The 19,133-nt window shown below is 33.5% G+C and overlaps 1 protein-coding gene across 12 annotated transcripts in view; it reads right to left on the bottom strand.

The window, feature by feature from the left end:
- The window catches only part of cadps2 (Ca++-dependent secretion activator 2), a 365,750-nt gene that overhangs the window by 121,539 nt on the left and 225,078 nt on the right, over positions 1–19,133 (bottom strand). For all 12 annotated transcript variants that reach the window (XM_073943222.1, XM_073943226.1, XM_073943221.1 and 9 more), the window contains exons 9-12: positions 9,803–9,869; positions 9,187–9,295; positions 6,387–6,593; positions 695–831 (exon numbers count right to left, since the gene is read on the bottom strand). In XM_073943222.1, coding sequence (XP_073799323.1) covers positions 695–831; positions 6,387–6,593; positions 9,187–9,295; positions 9,803–9,869 — 520 coding nt within the window. The remainder of the gene's footprint in view (positions 1–694; positions 832–6,386; positions 6,594–9,186; positions 9,296–9,802; positions 9,870–19,133) is intronic.

Genomic DNA, 19,133 nt, shown 5'->3' with positions numbered 1-19,133 from the left:
ACCGTGAGCCCTCACTCAGCCGGAGGGCTACATCCCTCCCCTGCAGCCATATAAACCCCTCCTCTATTTAATACCTTCACCAATGCACTTCACTTTCGAGAAAGCCCAAGCGGGATCAACAGATTTGATCTGAATATTTGCTGAATGTAAGTTATAATTATATAAAACAATATTTTTTTAGGAAAACCAAAATAAGCAAACACTTTAAGCTCAAAAACATCCAACAATGAATGATTCTACTATGCTGGTTTGTTTGAATGACCCGAAACCAGCACAAACACAGTAGCAGTTTAATTGATAGTAAACCAAAAGTGAATCATAATATCTGAACATTCATAATATAGAATCATAATAGAAACCAATTTCATTATAAATGATTCAATAAAAATTACACAGCACAGCCCAATCAACTACTAAACAATCAATATTTACAAATATTCATAGTTAATCAAAACTATAAGGTACAAATGGTACCTACAGTAAACTAATGATTCTTATGGATCAACTGATTCCTAAATCAATTGATTCTTCTGAACCGATTCTTTTCCGAGACATAAGAGATTAAATATTTGTTCCAATAGATACCACATAACCACCATATTTTAATAAAATATCCACCACATCCAATTCAGTTCAGCCGATTCTCAATCATGTACAAACACATATTAAAGTTTAGTGCTATCTTTTGGCTCACCAGGCAGGAAAAGGAGTCATTCATGCGGTGTGTAAGTGTGTGTTTCTGCAGGATGATGAACAGGCTGGCATGATCGAAGTTGCAGGGCATGGCTGAGATGAGCTCCTCCACTCCCTGCCTCTGAGTCTTCTCCAGACCTGCATCAGAAACAAATTGTCAGAAGTCTGGCATGTACTAGCACACAACACCATTTTGTGCTAGGAATCCCATCCCCACCACGAAAGATGGCCAGTCAATGCCCATTTGTGCTGTAAATACATTGGATAATAATGTAATACAACATTTTTGACAGCATGCCCAGCTTCACATAAGAGAGTAAATGCATATAATAGATCGATTTTAGATGCACAGTAGTATCATTTGAACGATGATGGAACAGAAGTGTGGTTCACACCTTGAAACGCAATGTAAAAGACCAAAATCTGTGTTTGGTTACACGGTCTCCATCTTCGTACACAGCCTGCGTGTTTGCATTTCACCTCTTTTGGCCAAAGCTACGCTGTGAAACTCAGTTTTCCACATTTCAGCTGCAAAAACTGGCAGGCGCTCTGAAATGCTAGCGAAGCGTGGCTGCAAACTGCTGTAAAATATTAGCACTTTGTCCACATGCCCACATAAATATCGGCACCAGAGTGCTCTAATTTATCAATCGAACACCTCATGCATTCAAACCAGCCTTTTAAAATAAAAGGGCAGACCCTAGCTAAAAAAACACCCCGTGGCCTTTGCAAAGCTACGATGGGCTGAATGTTCTGATCTTTAGCGCATTAAATCTTTAAAACGCCGTCCGAGCCATGTGTGGAAGCAGGATATAAACAATAACGGGTGACTTGTGAGCACTTAAAGCAATTTTTTCGGTGGCTGGTGAAGACAGGTGAGTTGTGTAAAAGTGATGTCACTCGTTCAGACCACGCTGATTGAGTCTCGACCTTGAGTAAAAGGAGCGCACCTTTGTAAGAGCGCTGTAATTAGGATGAACGCGGCTGTGTGTTTGCTGACGCTCTCTCCTTTACGCATTCAGGCTTTCTGACACGAGGACCACGCAGAGGAACGGGAGAAATTGAATGCTGGGAGAGAAGAAAAAAAAAAAAAAAACACTGACACGTTCAGCATGATGCAAAGAGGCCAAGGGGTCAGGGCAAGTCAGAGAAAGAGGGAGAGGAAAGAAAGACGCGAGGCAGAAAAAGCAGGAGAAAGCACTAAAAGTGTGCCCAAGTTCATTTCCAGTCCTTTCACAAGCATCCTCAAAATGGGCTAATGGGAGGTCCGTGAAAAGCCTAACACTTGCTGGCGGCGTGTTGAGAGCCCACATATGCGGAGCGAGGGCCTTCGCTTCTCAAGGACCACAAAAGACCAAGGCTTTTGAGACACGTCTTCTGACGCCTCCATGGCCAGCGGCACCTTCTTGAGACGAGCATTAGTGATTGCTTTTATTAACGCTGCCATTTCTGGCATGCCAACGACTTGGTATTGACGGAGAAAAGCCCTGTACGTGCCTGGAAGCAGTGTGGGCATTTGTTGGTTCCCCCCAACAATATCACTTGTTAGGTGAGCAGAAGCACCCAATCTCCCAATTGACAAGAGGCCGCCCCATTGTCTGCGCTTTTAATTTGATGTAGGTCATTTTATGTTCATTACATCCAGAAAGGGAGAGAAAAGAGACAATGGGAGATAAAGTGGAGCGAGGCGTGGTATTGATCCACCTTTGCAGTCTTGACGGATCGGGTTTGACAGGAGCAGCAAAATTGATCCGTGTCAACTTTAAGTTATCGCTATTATCCATGGACAAGTGGACGGAGTCAGTGCGGAAGGGGGGGTTGCGTCGTCTTTAATCCCAGCTGAAGGGGCAGGGAACATGACTCGTGCGCTTCCTGGGCCGGGAGAAGCAGGCGGTCATGGCAGCAGTCACATCCATCTGACATCACTCCACAAGGCGGATAGGAGCTTTATGACAGGTATCAACACTGCAGCAGGGGCGATATCACAGGTACGGTCCGACGGGTCGCTTCAAGTGAATCCAGCCCGACTCGGAAAGACTAATGAAGCAGGACAGGACATCGGTGTTCAAGCGCCTGGATATGAAACACGAGTGCTTGTCGAAAACCACCAATCTGGCTATGAGAGGACGCTGGTCACAGTTGAGTGTAAGGCAGTGAGACAGCTCAGAGCTTAGATCTGTGCGAATCAATCAGTGATAGGAAGTCCTACGTCAAGGCGAGTTAATAATGTCATTGACTCGGCAAAACATGGCAGATTTTGTTAACAGGCATCAAATGGGTTTGATTTTTTTGGTTTCAGATGCATTCGTAGGATTCATTTAGTGGCATTTTTAAAATCTGCTTTCAATACACAATTAAATTCAGTCTGTAATAAGCATTTCTGAAAGAATGCTCGACCTTTTAATAGGTTGAATACCATGGTTAGAAGCAGCGATGATATTCATGTGCTGTTTTTTTTTTTTTTTTATCTGATAGGCACTGAAGAACTTTTCCATGCTCTTTCCATGTTCTTTGTCACGGTGTTCTCCATTATTCATAGATGCTTTTGCATAGAATCTTGGAAAAATCAAAAGATGTATTAAGGACATGACTCTGTATGGTCCAGTAAGACAAGTGGAAGGAGACCTTGAAAAGTGGTTTATGAAAGTCAACGATAAGGATACAGCCACTTTGCAAGTCGAATACTAGCGCATGCTTTAGAAAAGCGCATTATCTATTCATAAAAGCATATTTTCAAGCCTCCACTTCCTATACATGATCATAAAAAAAAGAAGGTGATTTTATAAATAAGACCACAGGAGATTGTATTTCTTATTCTAAATGCTAGTAATAAGACATGTTCCTTGCATTTAGCCAAGGTTCTGTACTAAATGAATGCCCTGGAGCTCTCAGAATGCTTCTTCAGAAGCCGTAATGATATAAAGCTCATTCGGCTCACTCGCTGTTTGTTGTAAGTGAGCAAACTGTAGCATTTCGGTGGTGTAAGGGTTCCTCCTTTCACTCAGCAGCAGTGTTTGGGTTATTCAAGCCCCCCACTGACATTTGTTTAGACTGTGTCTGTGCTGCGGCCCAATGGATCGATGGCTGGCCACCACAACCTCCAATTTCAAAGCCCATTCAGGAGGGGCCAGCAGAAGGTGACAGAAAAAGAGCCCAACTTCTATTGGTTTTACATGTTTGTTTGGCATCTTTTAGTTTTAAATGAGAACTTCAATAATAACAAAAAAAAAAAAAATTAAAAAAAATAAATAAAAAAAAAAATAATAAATAAACACATGTATTTACTTACTCTTGACTGGTTGCAAACATTTTTTTTTTCTGTTAGAATTTATATTGAAGAATGTAGGCATGGGTCTGTATAAGATTCTGATGGTATGATAACCTTGGATAAAAATATCACGGTTTCAAGGTATCACGGTATTGTGATTACTGCTCTAAAATATATTATTTTTAAATGTCTGGGTAAAAAACAAAACAATATGTGTGTGTATGTATGTATATATATATATATATATATATATATATATATATATATATATATATATATATATATATATATATACATATATATATATATATATATATTATTTATTTATTTATTTTTTTTTTTGAAGCAGTAAACATGTCAGGCTGAATAATGAAAATGAATCATTGACTTCTGCTGTCTTCATTTGTTAAAAAAAAACACTGATTTATTTACAACTTAAAACGGCGTCTTTGAATAAAAAAAAAATGTAAATAAAAAATCTTACATTTACCTTAGGAACGGTAATACAGAAAATGTTGCCACTTTTAAAACCTTGTCTTTTCCAAACCATGGTTTACCTTGGAAATGATTATTGTCCCATATGGACAGTGGCGCCTTGTGCGTTACTACCATGAGAGGGTGCAAATTAATGGCGCTTTTTTATTTATTTATTTATTTTTTACATAATTTAAATTGATTATTAAACAGTATACACTACGATATACAAAGCAAGAAAGACTGAGAATAAATAAAGGTGTGTGTTTTAACGTGTGTATGTGCTTGCATGGTGGAAGATGGCTGGGTAAATAAATCTATTGGCTTTAGTTTTGCTGGCCTTTTTTTCCACACATTAAAATACAATTCAGATAGCTTTGTTTAAAAAGGGTGTACAAAATGAGGAAACTCTCTTTAATACAGCTAAACTTAATTGTGACATTTGCCAAATGACCTAAAACTAATGAGACAAATAATGCTTCCCCACAGCCTATGTCTGCGCAACATCCTTACATGGAACCGCTATACCATTCAAGGTGTTTTTAGTTATTTTATCTGACAGACTGGCACAAATAAGCAGGCATCTTCATTCTCACAATAAGTTTCTGAGTTCTCTTACCCTTCCAAAAAAAAAAAAGAAAAAAAAAAAGAGACATTTCAAGCACTTACCCTCAGATGTTATTTGTTATTCTTGTTTATCTAGTAGATAATTGACCAACAAAGAATATATTAAAATAAAAAAAAACAATGATGTGTTTTCATTTTTGATCTTTGACAGCAAGCATCAGTGTTTTTTGAGATTAAAATAAGATTAAGTGTCCCTAACTACTATGTACTTACATAAAAAAAAAAATACAATGTACTTACTGTGTTTATAATGTATTTTAGAACACTTGTGGTGCTTTTGAGTTGGGATACAGGTTGGGTTTTGTGGCATGGGTAGGTTTAAGGGTAGGTTAAGGTGTAAGGGATGGTCAACAGTGTATTTACAAATGTAATTACAAAAGTTAACTACAGATGTAATTACATACATGTATTTAATCAAGCATAAGTACACAGTAAATACATGTATTTACACAATAAGTACATTGTAACAAACTATTAATTCCTATGTAAGTACATAATAGTTAAGGCCACTTAATATAAAGTGGGACCGAATATGGGATGATGGGGCAGGGTGGTGCTGGATATGTGCATACCTTTGAATAAAATCCTGCAGACGCCCCTGCATGCAGAAACCGCTAGCCATTGGCATCAATAGTAGGAAAAACAAACACTATGAAAGTCAATGGTTACTGGTTACCAAGTTTGTTCAAAATATCTAATAAATTAAGGCCAAATAAATGATGACAATTTTTTCATTTTTAGGTCAACTATCCCTTCAAGTATTAAAAAAAAAAAAACACTCAAAGAAGATGAAGCAAAAACACAATGCATTAAACAAAACATTAGGTTATATGCACAGCTATTGTCTCTTCCCATACTGATAAACATTCGGTGAATGGTTAATGTGACTTCAAGTTTATACAGTTCCTTTTATAGCATTGACCTTGTAATATAATTAAAATATAATCAGTTAAATAGACTTCGATATTCACTTAGTTGTTTGAGTGTAAAACAAGATGAAATCCGTTTACAAGCCATCAGGATCAGCGAGCGCTGAAACTCTGAAAATACTTGGGTAAAATAAATGTTCATACTTTAAAGACATGGCATGGAGAAATGTCATTTAATGCAGTGCTTCTTGTACATCCTGAGACCCACTTTATATGGTATAACAATCAGGTAGTGAAAAATGTTGATTTTTAAAGAAAACAGACCTTAAATGCACTGATTTTGTAACACCATGCAATTCACCAAAAGCGCTTGACCCAGGTTACTGAAAAATCCGTCTGCATACACCACATTAAAGATTATATTAGTGCCTGGAAGCAGTAAAAATGACACATACTCAGTAAGGACACGGGGGCATCTTTTTGGGCGTTTCCTCCTCTACAGTTCTGCTGGTTTGGTGCAGGGGCCACTGGTTTGTAGGATTGGCCTGTGGCACGGTACATAGCCTGGACCCAAAGGGCACGGTCCTGATCGTCATTGCTGGCAAACACCACCAGATCGCCTTCTCGGACAGCGCTGAAGAAGGCTCTGCCTCCCTGAAGACCTTAAAACATGATGTTGTTGAAAATGTGTTTCTTTTAGTCAATTTACTGAAGAGTATTTCAACATTTTAATTAAAAAAACAGTCATTGTTTCATTCTTAATCCTCTACCGCATGTTGTAACATTACATTTTTATAATTCTTCTGCCACTATTTCTTTTAGACCAATGTTCTAATTTTTTTGTTGGAAAGAGAAGACCTTAGTTAAGCCAATGATGTGCTTTGGTTAAGTCACATGATGTCCAGTGTTGTTCTGTGGCATGATTTCTGACAGACTGACATTTATATTGTGAGTACTTGCTAAACGCAAATAAAAAACACCAATAAAAACAAAGTATCAACTCATGTCAAATCCACAAAAAAAAATCTGAGACATCACCTCCAGTAAGTTAAGATGACATATTCACAACTCAAAAAGGTTTTTAATTAAATTATTTTTTTTTGTAAATCGATCAAATGGCTACACATGGAACGTGCAATATTGCAATAAGCTAGCTAACTAGCAAGGTCAGCTGTGATCTTTTAAGTTGTAACAATAACAACATGAATGCTAGTAATATAATGTTGATTAGTCTTATGGTTATAACTTTTGCATTATAGACAAAAAATCATTTAATGGCAATATTTTGATTAGATATAAATACACAGAACAGTGTATTAGCAGAGATGTATAGTAATTAAGTAGAACTACTTCACTACTTTACTGTTTCTGTACTCTACTGGAGTATTGTTTTTTTCTCCTGTTTCCACTTTTACTTCTGTACATATTTTTGATGAGTTTAATACTTTTACTCCAATAGATTTTTTATGTGCTGCATCGTTACTTGTTACTAGGGATGTCAAAATTATTAATATTGGTTTATCGGTTACGTACTGACGTCATTTATCTCCTTTGCGCGATATCGCAGTAGAATACTATGGCGAAGGAGGCGAGAGCGAGTAATTAACGCTCCTACTACAATGAAGGCGGTACAACACATGAGCCGCTATTTCACTACTAGTCCAGAAATATTTGTTTCAAGCAGCGCTGACGGTGATGCCTCGGTACAATTTATTTGCACAAGAGGAGAATATTTATATACACATGAACCTATTATTATTTTGAAGAATTAAAGTTATTCATAGTCCTTAAAGGATGTATTTTAAAAATAACCTACATAGCCTAATCTACTAATCAAACAAGTTCTGATTGACTTAAAATATTTTTTATAGTTGAAGTCAGAATTATTAATTAATTTTTAATAACTTGCCTAATTAACCTAGTTAAGCCTTTAAATGACACTTTAAGCTGTATAGAAGTGTCTTGAAAAATAGCTAGTAAAATATTATGTACTGTCATCATGGCAAAGATAAAATAAATCAGTTATGAGAAATGAGTTATTAAAACTATTATGTATAAAAATGTGTTAAAAAAATATTCTCTCCTTGAAACAGAAATTGGGGGAAAAAATAAACAGGCGGGCTAATAATTCAGGGAGACTAATAATTCTTCAACTGTATATTCTATTTTTTAAATTTAGATATTCTTATAAAATAAGCTAAGATTCTACATCTTAAATCTATATGTTCACTCAAAAAATGTGTGATGTTTTTTTTAAGTACTTATTTAAAATTAGCTGAAATAACACAATTCTTGAGTATTTTTAAAAACTTAATAGCTTTCTGTTCAATTCACTTTTTAACAAATTTGTTAAAAAACGAAAACGTTAACTTAATTACTTAACTCTTTGACTGCCACTCTACCATACTGTTGACCATGTTTTTACTGTTTTAAATAACGGTTTACACACACACACCATTGATCATTTCCAAAAAAAAAAAAAAAAAAAACATAATTCTGTTGCACTACAACACTTGACTTAGTTTTTTTGTAAAAAAAAAACAAAAATAAAGAAAAGAAAACATGTTAAATGAGAATTAGAAATATTTTATGGCGTACTTCAAAAAATAAGGGTGACTTAGTATTCAAAAATGTTTTGTCATGAATATTTAAAATAAATTGGTCTTACACTTCATATTTTTAGAATTTGCATAGTATAATAAATGTATTAATTCCGCTACTTTTACCATAAACCGACATATTAACCATCTGGTAGAGGTTGATATTTTAGAAATTATGAGATGTGCTGAAAAAATGTATTGAGTCTATTAACTAGCGACATTAGGAGTTGAGCAATGCAATCCAAACATTTTTTCTTAGTGGGATAGTTAAAGGGTTAATGTCGTCTCAACACAAATTGATAATTTTTTTTACAGTGCTTACAATGTACACTCATAAAGTCATTTATTACATCTACGAAGGTAAAAATCCATTTACTACACTATGACTTTTAACACACACATTTTATCTTTACAGTTTTCCTGTTAATTTTCTCTCTTTAATTAAACAGCTTCTCCTTGTCTTATAATTGTTCTTCACGTCATTCAAGATAATGGAGTGCATATGTTTCAGGACTCAAAATTCGCATCGAACACAAAGTTAACTGACAGTGATTTAAATCATGATCGTCTATTCAGTTCTAAAATAAAATCTAAACACCCCCAGGAGGATTTGACTGTTGCTAAATAAGCGGCTAGCATTGAAGCGTGAGTGTACCTGGCTGCGGATCGGAGTAATCTACCGTATATCCGTCTAACTGCATTAGCTCATGCGGCTCCGACTTCTTCTCCCGGTAACTGCACATAGCAAACGTGTACTGACTCACCTGAACAAGAGACAGAGGATATTGCTGTTACATGATCGCTGCTTTCAATCTCAAGCACATATTATGGACATTGATTTATAGCTGTATTTTACTTGTAATTAGTTTACAAAATTGATTTTGCACAACAAAACTCTCTTGATTTGTGTAAACATTAAATCAAAATGACTAAATATCAATTCTATAATTTAATATTTATTAATATTAATTTAAAAATGATTACAAACTAGAACTCATACATGAACACAGATTTTATTATATATAGTTTAATGCCTGTCATCATCTCAATAAGATGATAGTTATGAATAATAGTGATTTAGCTTATGTTTGGATTAAAAAAAAATCCTCCTTTAGGCAATTAAAAATTGCTAAATTACAGCATTTTAATCAAATAAAATTAAATATCAACATGTAAAAAACGTGTACATTAAATAAACTCATCAAAAAGTCAAAAGATTAATTTATTGAAAGCAAACAAACAAGCAAGCAAATCAAATCATTTCTGCCCACCTGAACAAGAACAAAATATCTCCTCTTCCATCGCTTCCAGACTCTCTGGCCTAAGGCATAAAGATACCTACAGAAAAACAAAACAAAACAAACAAACAGCATTATGATAAATCTTATAAATGAATTACATTAACCACAGAAAAGTGCTTTGATTTTATTTTCGTTTCTTTCTTCTTTGTTTAGCTCACAGAGAGAAAACAATCATGTATCGTATGAAACCATAATAATATAGAACATTTATGGAGTTTGATTGAAACATAAAAAAATAGATTTTAAGCTGATATTAAATATATAAAATATTGCATCTCCAAAGTATCTTGCAAAAGAAATCTTGCAAAAGATTATCAAAATTTCTAAATTATAGGTAAGCCTCAAATCCCTGAATTTGAGTTAAATTAACAGTTTCACTTAAGCATCATAACTTTACAGTAGTCACATAGATGATGCAATAATTATTAGGAATGTGCACAATTATAAGGTAACAAAACAATTATCAACTATGATTATAAGTTTTTTTTTCTGAATTTGAAAACTTGTCAGATACAGTAGGGAACTCATTTTTAAATCTAGCCTATAAAAATAATAGATAGTACTCAGTAAATATGAGAATGCCTATACACAGGATGAGCATGCACAGAATGCATTCACAATACAGCAAGAGCAAAATAAATAAATAAATAAATAAATAAATAAATAAATAAATAAATAAATAACATATTCCAAATGAATGAAATGGATCATTCCATCTTTCAACAGGCTCTTTAAAAAAACTATTCATAATACATCACATATAATAAAACAAGAGACAGCAGTGAAGCATATAGCATTCACGCTTATCATAATAATAATAATATAGAACATTTATGTAGTTTGAACGAAACGTTCTTATAAACAAAATAATTTAAATCTGATTTTAATGTATAAAATTTTGAATCGCTCAAAATATCCTGCAAAATAAATCTTGCAGAAAATTATACTCTCTAAAAAAACTTCACAATTTCTAACTTATAGGAAAGTCTCTGCCTAAAATCCCTTAATTTAAGACTGATTTAATGACTTCATGGAGCTATTACAAAAATCAACGGTTTCACTTAAGTATCATAACTTAACAGTAGTCACATATAATAGATGATGCTATTATTATAAGGAATGTGCACAATTACAAGGCGACAAAACATTTATCAATCATGATTATACAGCTATTTTTTTCGGAATTTGAAAACTTATAAACATGGCAGATAGCAAATTCATTTTAAATTGAGTTAGCCTATAAAAATAATACTTTGGATGGCACTAAGCACATATGAGACAGCCCATACACTAGATGAGCATGCACAGAATGCATTCACAATACAGCAAGAGCAAAATAGATAGATAGATAGATAGATAGATAGATAGATAGATAGATAGATAGATAGATAGATAGATAGATAGATAGATAGATAAATTAATAAATAAACAAATAAATAAATAACATCTTCCAAATGAATGAAATGGATTACTCCATCTTTCAACAGGCTCTTTAAAAAAACTATTCATGATACATCACATATAATAAAACAAGAGACAGCAGTGAAGAATATAGCATTCACGCTTATCATAATAATAATAATACAGAACTTTTATGGAGTTTGATTGAAACGCTCTTATAAACAAAATAATTTAAAACTGATATTAAATGTATAACATTTTTAATCGCTCAAAATATCCTGCAAAATAAATCTTGCAGATAATTATATTCTCAAGAAAAACCACACAATTTCTAAATTATAGGAAAGTCTCTGGCTAAAATCCCTAAATTTAAGACTGATTTAATGACTGTATGGACTTATTACAAAAATCAACGGTTTCACTTAAGCATCATAACAATAGTCACATATAGTAAATGATGCTTTTATTATAAGGAATGTACACAATTATAAGGCGACAATTATCAATCAGGATTATAAAGCTATTGTTTTCTGAATTTGAAAACTTATAAACATGACAAGTAGGGAACTCATTTAAAAATCTAGCCTATATAAAAATAATACTTTAGATAGTACTCAGTAAGAGAATACCCATACACAAGATGATGATGATGTACAGAATACCTTCTCAATACAGCAAGAGCAAAAACTAAATTAAATAAACAAATAAAAAAAACAGCTCCCAAATGAATGAAACTGATCAACCCATCTTTCAACAGGCTCTTTAAAAAACAAACCATTCATAATACATGATACATTTTAAAAAAAGAGGCAGTGGTAATAAATATACAGCGTTCACACTTATTTTTATTTATCCTTAGTAATCTGTAGGCAGCACAAAAAGACCACCATTTAAGTGTTTTTACTAAAGTGATCATAAAGTCTCACAGGCAGCAATTTTCATCATAAGAAACAAAATAAATAAGACGTTCTCAAGAATAACAGAGAGCTTCTTCAGAATTCTACATTTACGAGAAACTCTAAACTTATTTCTTCAAAAGGTTTTCATGTATCCAGAGCCTGAATACTATGTTTACTCAATGACACACAGAGAAAAAGAATAAAGCATTGTTGGCTATTGATTAAGAAGACATTCTTGAAAGTCTAACAAAAAAGAAGGATGTGTTCAGAAATATGGGTGAGCTGAAATCAATTCTTCATAAATGGACACACGGCGCCTTTGGGGAAAAAAAAAAAAATCTCCAGTCAAGGTTGAGAGAGCAATGAGTGCATGGAAGTGGGCCAATCTGGGTTAACATGTGGCAGAGGTAATCATCCACTTGTGAAAGTGATTTTCAGCTCACTCTCTGACACCTTTCTGATACACATGATCCCATTTAGACGGCAACAATGGAGAGGGAACGCTGGGTAAAAGGACCTACGGGTGAATGGGTGCGGTGCAGGCACTTTCCAGGCGACTTCAGCTCACTTTATGCCAGCGGAACAATATTAATAATAATAATAATAATAATAATAATAATAATAATAATAATAAAGCACTTTATTTTAGACAAGTCTAACATTATTGCTGCTAGTTCAAACGACTTGTTTTTATATTAATTATTTTATTTTTGTAATTTCTTTTACTTAAATTGAGTTGAAACAACACAATTTTAAAGTTTTTTTGGGGGGAAAAGTTAATTGTTTTATGTTCAATCTATTTAAATTTTTAAAAACTAACTCAAAAACTTAATTCTTTCATGTTGTCCCAACACAAATCACTTGCGTGAAACCCAATATTTTTACAGTATGAACTGTAAAATAAAAATGTGTCGAAAAGTCATGACAGGAAATGTTCATATTTTATTTTAACTTATTTTAATGAGCTATATTTTAGGTATTTTTTATATTATTTAAAGTAATAAAAAAGTTCTATCTAATATATATATATATATATATATATATATATATATATATATATATATATATATATATATATATATATATATATATATATATAAAGCTTCTTATTTAACTCCAAGATTGATGAACAAAATAAATTAATAATAATATTGATGAATAACAATAAAAAATACACATTTATTAGACTATAATGAAAATATAATCAGCAAGTGGGAAACATAAAATACCGGTTACAATAAGGATTCCATTAGTAAATGTATTTACAAACACGGATAAATGAAGAACAGTACATTTTTTACAGTACAGTATATATTCATCTTTCTTAATGTTAGTTAATGGAAATAATGTTGGTCATTGTTAGAACGAGTTAACTCAAAGTGCATTAGTTAATGTTAACTAATTTGAATTTTAATATTGCATTAGTAAATGTTGAACTATGATTCATAAATACTGGCAATACATAAATACAGCCAATACTGCCATTTTTAGATGTTTAGTTCATGTTAGTTGCTAAAATGATCTAATGAAACCGTAATGTAAAGTGTACCAAAAATGACTTTAATAAACTTATTAGAAAATACAAAGGCAATTTCGCTTCACACCTGCCGATATAAGATATTAAAGTGCCAGGTATGTATTGTATATTTTAATGGCTTATGCTTTATATATTAGTAATATTAGTAAATTACATTATATTAACCTGACTTATATCATCCTGTATGACTAAACATAACATGGGTAAACTATTAGTCAAATGAAAACATACAATTCTCATGACTTATTGATAATACTAATAAAATCTGTCTAAATAAAACCGCTATAGATCCTATATGGATTCAGACTTGCAAAATGGAGTCTCTTCACAGCGTATTTGATGTATAATTTCATCAAACCTACACAGTAGAAAGTGTTCGTAGAAAAACTTTATTCACTTCTTGTTCTCAGGAATTAACCATTTCTGTCATTAGGTTTATCATTTACATTGCAAAGCACACCTTATAATACTGCAAGAACATGATACAAATGTGAAGATAACAATTTACGTCAATATCACTGTAAAAGTAATATTAAAGACATTAAATAATAATAATAATTATGAGAAAGTGTCTTTAGATGCTAACGCAAGCAGCTATTGCAATGATTGCAGTGCCCCCATGCGGTTCAATGGCACTATTGCAGAAAAGCACAGATTTGGTTGAGCCTTATGTGGACCACAAGCACACATTATTGTTTGTGTGTTATAAGGTACAAATTATTGACCAGAAACTAAAAAATAACTACATAAAACAAATCGTAATATTACTATTTACTTTCTTCTAACAATGTGAAGAAAATGTGTGAAGGAACAAATAAATCAAATTATTTTTCTTTTTTTCTTATATAGTTTTGATGATGATTTGTTATATTTGGATGATATTTGAATTTTTTTTTTCCTACCTTAATTTTGCTGCTTTGCAAAATGTAAATAGTTCTCATTGGGCCAGATTATTATTATTATTATTATTATTATTATTATTATTATTATTATTATTATTATTATTATTATTATTATTATTATTAATTAATTAATTAATTCATTTATTCATTCAGTTTCTTTTCAGCCTAGTCCCTTTATTAATATGGGTTATTAGGCTGGCTTGTGTAGCAAGCCAGACTACTGTTATCCTATTAAACTTATTATTATTATTAGGCTGGCTTGTGTAGCAAGCCAGACTACTGTTATCCTATTAAACTTATTATTATTATTAATATTATTATTCTTCTTCTGAGACTAAAAATTAAACTCTATCTCGTCCTAGGCCTTTCAAGCTATGACCATCAAACTCGGGTCAGACCTCCGAACTATTCTGACTCGAGTTGCTATATCCTTTCCGACTGATCCGACTTTCGGTTTTCCGAAAAACGTCCCGGGACCGTCGGAAAAATCCCATAGACATAACATTGGATCAAACTTTGTGACCTCATAACTCCGCATCAGAATGTCACACAGACTTCTAACTGGGCTCATTTAACTCAGACTATCAAACTGCCAATGACTGACCACCTTTAAACTTTCTGGCCACGCCCTAGCAACCACTTTTGGACCCTAGAAACCGTCCCATAGACTTCCATTGCAAAATACTCTCATTGACTTTACATGGGATCAAACTTTGTGAACCCATAACTCTGCATCAGACTGTCCTACAGACTAATGATTGAGCTCATTTAACTCAGTCTAGCCAGCAGCCAATCACTGATGGCCTTTTAACTTTCTAGCCACACCCTAACAACCAGATACTGCACCCTAGCAACTGTCCCATAGACTGCCATTAAAGAGGTTCAGACTGATATTGTCATGCTGCAGTGTGATAGAGACATGGGGGTTGTGTTTAACTGTTCATACGGGCAAGAAGCTTTGATACATCATCAGTCTAAGCTGTCAATCAACTCCATAGCAACAAAACAGACTAACCTAGCAACGATATAATAGCAGCTATATCTCAGCATCAGAACATCGTAGAGAGGCGGGGGTTGGCTTGTTTGAATCAGGCTCGCACACCATCTATCTATCTATCTATCTATCTATCTATCTATCTATCTATCTATCTATCTATCTATCTATCTATCTACCTCTACCTATCTATCTATCTATCTATCTATCTATCTATTTATCTATTTATCTATCTCTATCTATCTATCTATCTATCTATCTATCTATCTATCTATCTATCTATCTATCTATCTATCTATCTATTTATCCATTTATCTATCTCTAACTATCTATCTATCTATCTATCTATCTATCTATCTATCTACCTCTATCTATCTATCTATCTATCTATCTATCTATCTATCTATCTATCTATCTATCTATCTATCTATCTACCTCTATCTATCTATCTATCTATCTATCTATCTATCTATCTATCTATCTATCTATCTATCTATCTGTCTGTCTGTCTGTCTGTCTCTCTGTCTGTCTCTCTGTCTGTCTATCCATCATGCTAAGAACATGCTAATTCATGCTAGAATCATGCTAGTTACATGCTAATTCAAGCTAGAATCATGCTAGTCACATGCTAATTTATGCTAGAATCATGCTAGTCACATGCTAATTCATACTAGAATCATGCAAACAACATGCTAATTCATGCTAGAATCATGCTAGTAACATGCTAATTCATGTTAGAATCATGATAACAACATGCTAATTCATGCTAGAATCATGCTAACAACATGCTAATTCATGCTAGAATCATGCTAGTCACATGCTAATTCATGCTAGAATCATGCTAGTCAAATGCTAATTCATGCTAGAATCATGCTAACAACATGCTAATTCATGCTAGAATCATGCTAGTAACATGCTAATTCTTGTTAGAATCATGCTAACAACATGCTAATTCATGCTAGAATCAGGCTAGTAACATGCTAATTCATGCTAAGAACATGCTAATTCATGCTAGAATCATGCTAGTAACATGCTAATACATGCTAAAATCATGCTATTAACATGCTAATTCATGCTAGAATCATGCTAGCAACATGCTAATTAATGCTAGAATCGTGCTAACAACATGCTAATTCATGCTAGAATTGTGCTAGTAACATGCTAATTCATGCTAGAATCGTGTTAACAACATGCTAATTTATGCTAGAATCGTGCTAGTCACATGCTAATTCATGCTAGAATCATGCTAACAACATGCTAATTCATGCTAGAATCATGCTAATTCATGCTAAAATCATGCTAACAACATGTTGATTCATGCTAGAATCAGGCTAGTAACATGCTAATTCATGCTAAGAACATGCATATTCATGCTAGAATCATGCTAGTAACATGCTAATTCATGCTAGAATCATGCTAGTAACATGCTATATCATGCTAGAATCATGCTAACAACATGCTAATTCATGCTAGAATCATGCTAACAACATGCTAATTCATGCTAGAATCGTGTTAATTCATGCTAAAATCATGCTAGTAACATGCTAATTCATGTTAAAATCATGCTAGGTACATGCTAATTCATGCTAGAATCATGCTAGTAACATGCTAATTCTTGTTAGAATCATGCTAACAACATGCTAATTCATGCTAGAATCATGCTGGCAACATGCTAATTCATGCTAGAAGCATGCTAACAACATGCTAATTCATGCTAGAATTATGCTAACAACATGCTATTTCACGTTAAAATCATGCTAATAACATGCTAATCTATCTATCTATCTATCTATCTATCTATCTATCTATCTATCTATCTATCTATCTATCTATCTATCTATCTATCTATCTTTTCATACTTTTTAAAACTGTTTAAATAAACTATTACCGTCAGGCTTTCACAAGCCAGCCTCAAAGTTTGTTCTCAAACTTTAAGAATCTAGTTATTATTATTATTTATATTATTATTCTTCTTCTGAGACTAAAAATTAAACTCTATCTCCACCTAGACCTTTCAAGCTATGACCATCAAACTCGGGTCAGACCTCCGAACTATTCTGACTCGAGTTGCTATATCCTTTCCGACTGATCCGACTTTCGGTTTCCCGAAAAACGTCCCGGGACCGTCGGAAAAATCCCATAGACGTAACATTGGATCAAACTTTGTGACCTCATAACTCCGCATCAGAATGTCACACAGACTTCTAACTGGGCTCATTTAACTCAGACTATCAAACTGCCAATGACTGATCACCTTTAAACTTTCTGGCCACGCCCTAGCAACCACTTTTGGACCCTAGAAACCGTCCCATAGACTTCCATTGCAAAAGACTCTCATTGACTTTACATGGGATCAAACTTTGTGAGCTCATAACTCTGCATCAGACTGTCCTACAGACTAATGATTGAGCTCATTTAACTCAGTCTAGCCAGCAGCCAATCACTGATGGCCTTTTAACCTTCCAGCCACACCCTAACAACCAGATACTGCACCCTAGCAACTGTCCCATAGACTGCCATTAAAGAGGTTCAGACTGATATTGTCATGCTGCAGTGTGATAGAGACATGGGGGTTGTTTTTAACTGTTCATACTGGCAAGAAGCTTTGATACATCATCAGTCTAAGCTGTCAATCAACTCCATAGCAACAAAACAGACTAACCTAGCAACGATATAACAGCAGCTATATCTCAGCATCAGAACATCGTAGAGAGGCGGGGGTTGGCTTGTTTGAATCAGGCTCACACACCATCTATCTATCTATCTATCTATCTATCTATCTATCTATCTATCTATCTATCTATCTATCTATCTATCTATCTATAACTATTTATCTATCTATCAATCAATCAATCAATCTATCTATCTATCTATCTATCTATCTATCTATCTATCTATCTATCTATCTATCTATCTATCTATCTATCTCTATCTATCTATCTATCTATTTATCTATCTATCTATCTATCTATCTATCTATCTATCTATCTATCTATCTATCTATCCATCTATCTATCTATCTATTTATCTACCTCTATCTATCTATCTATCTATCTATCTATCTATCTATCTATCTATCTATCTATCTATCTATCTATCTATCTATCTCTAACTATCTATCTATCTATCTATCTATCTATCTATCTATCTATCTATCTATCTATCTATCTATCTCTAACTATCTATCTATCTATCTATCTATCTATCTATCTATCTATCTATCTATCTATCTATCTATCTATCTATCTATCTATCTATCTATCTATCTATCTATCTATCTACCTCTATCTATCCATCATGCTAACAACATGCTATTACATGCTAGAATCATGCTAGTTACATGCTAATTCATGCTAGAATCATGCTAGTCACATGCTAATTCATGCTAGAATCATGCCAGTCACATGCTAATTCATACTAGAATCAAGCTAACAACATGCTAATTCATGCTAGAATCATGCTAGTCACATGCTAATTCATGCTAGAATCATGCTAACAACATGCTAATTCATGCTAGAATCATGCTAGCAACATGCTAATTCATGTTAGAATCATGCTAACAACATGC

This window comes from Danio rerio, chromosome 25 (assembly GCF_049306965.1).
Source record: "Danio rerio strain Tuebingen ecotype United States chromosome 25, GRCz12tu, whole genome shotgun sequence".
NCBI lineage: Eukaryota > Metazoa > Chordata > Actinopteri > Cypriniformes > Danionidae > Danio > Danio rerio.
Note: the sequence above shows the minus strand (reverse complement) of the source record. Positions and strands in the feature narration are given on the sequence as shown.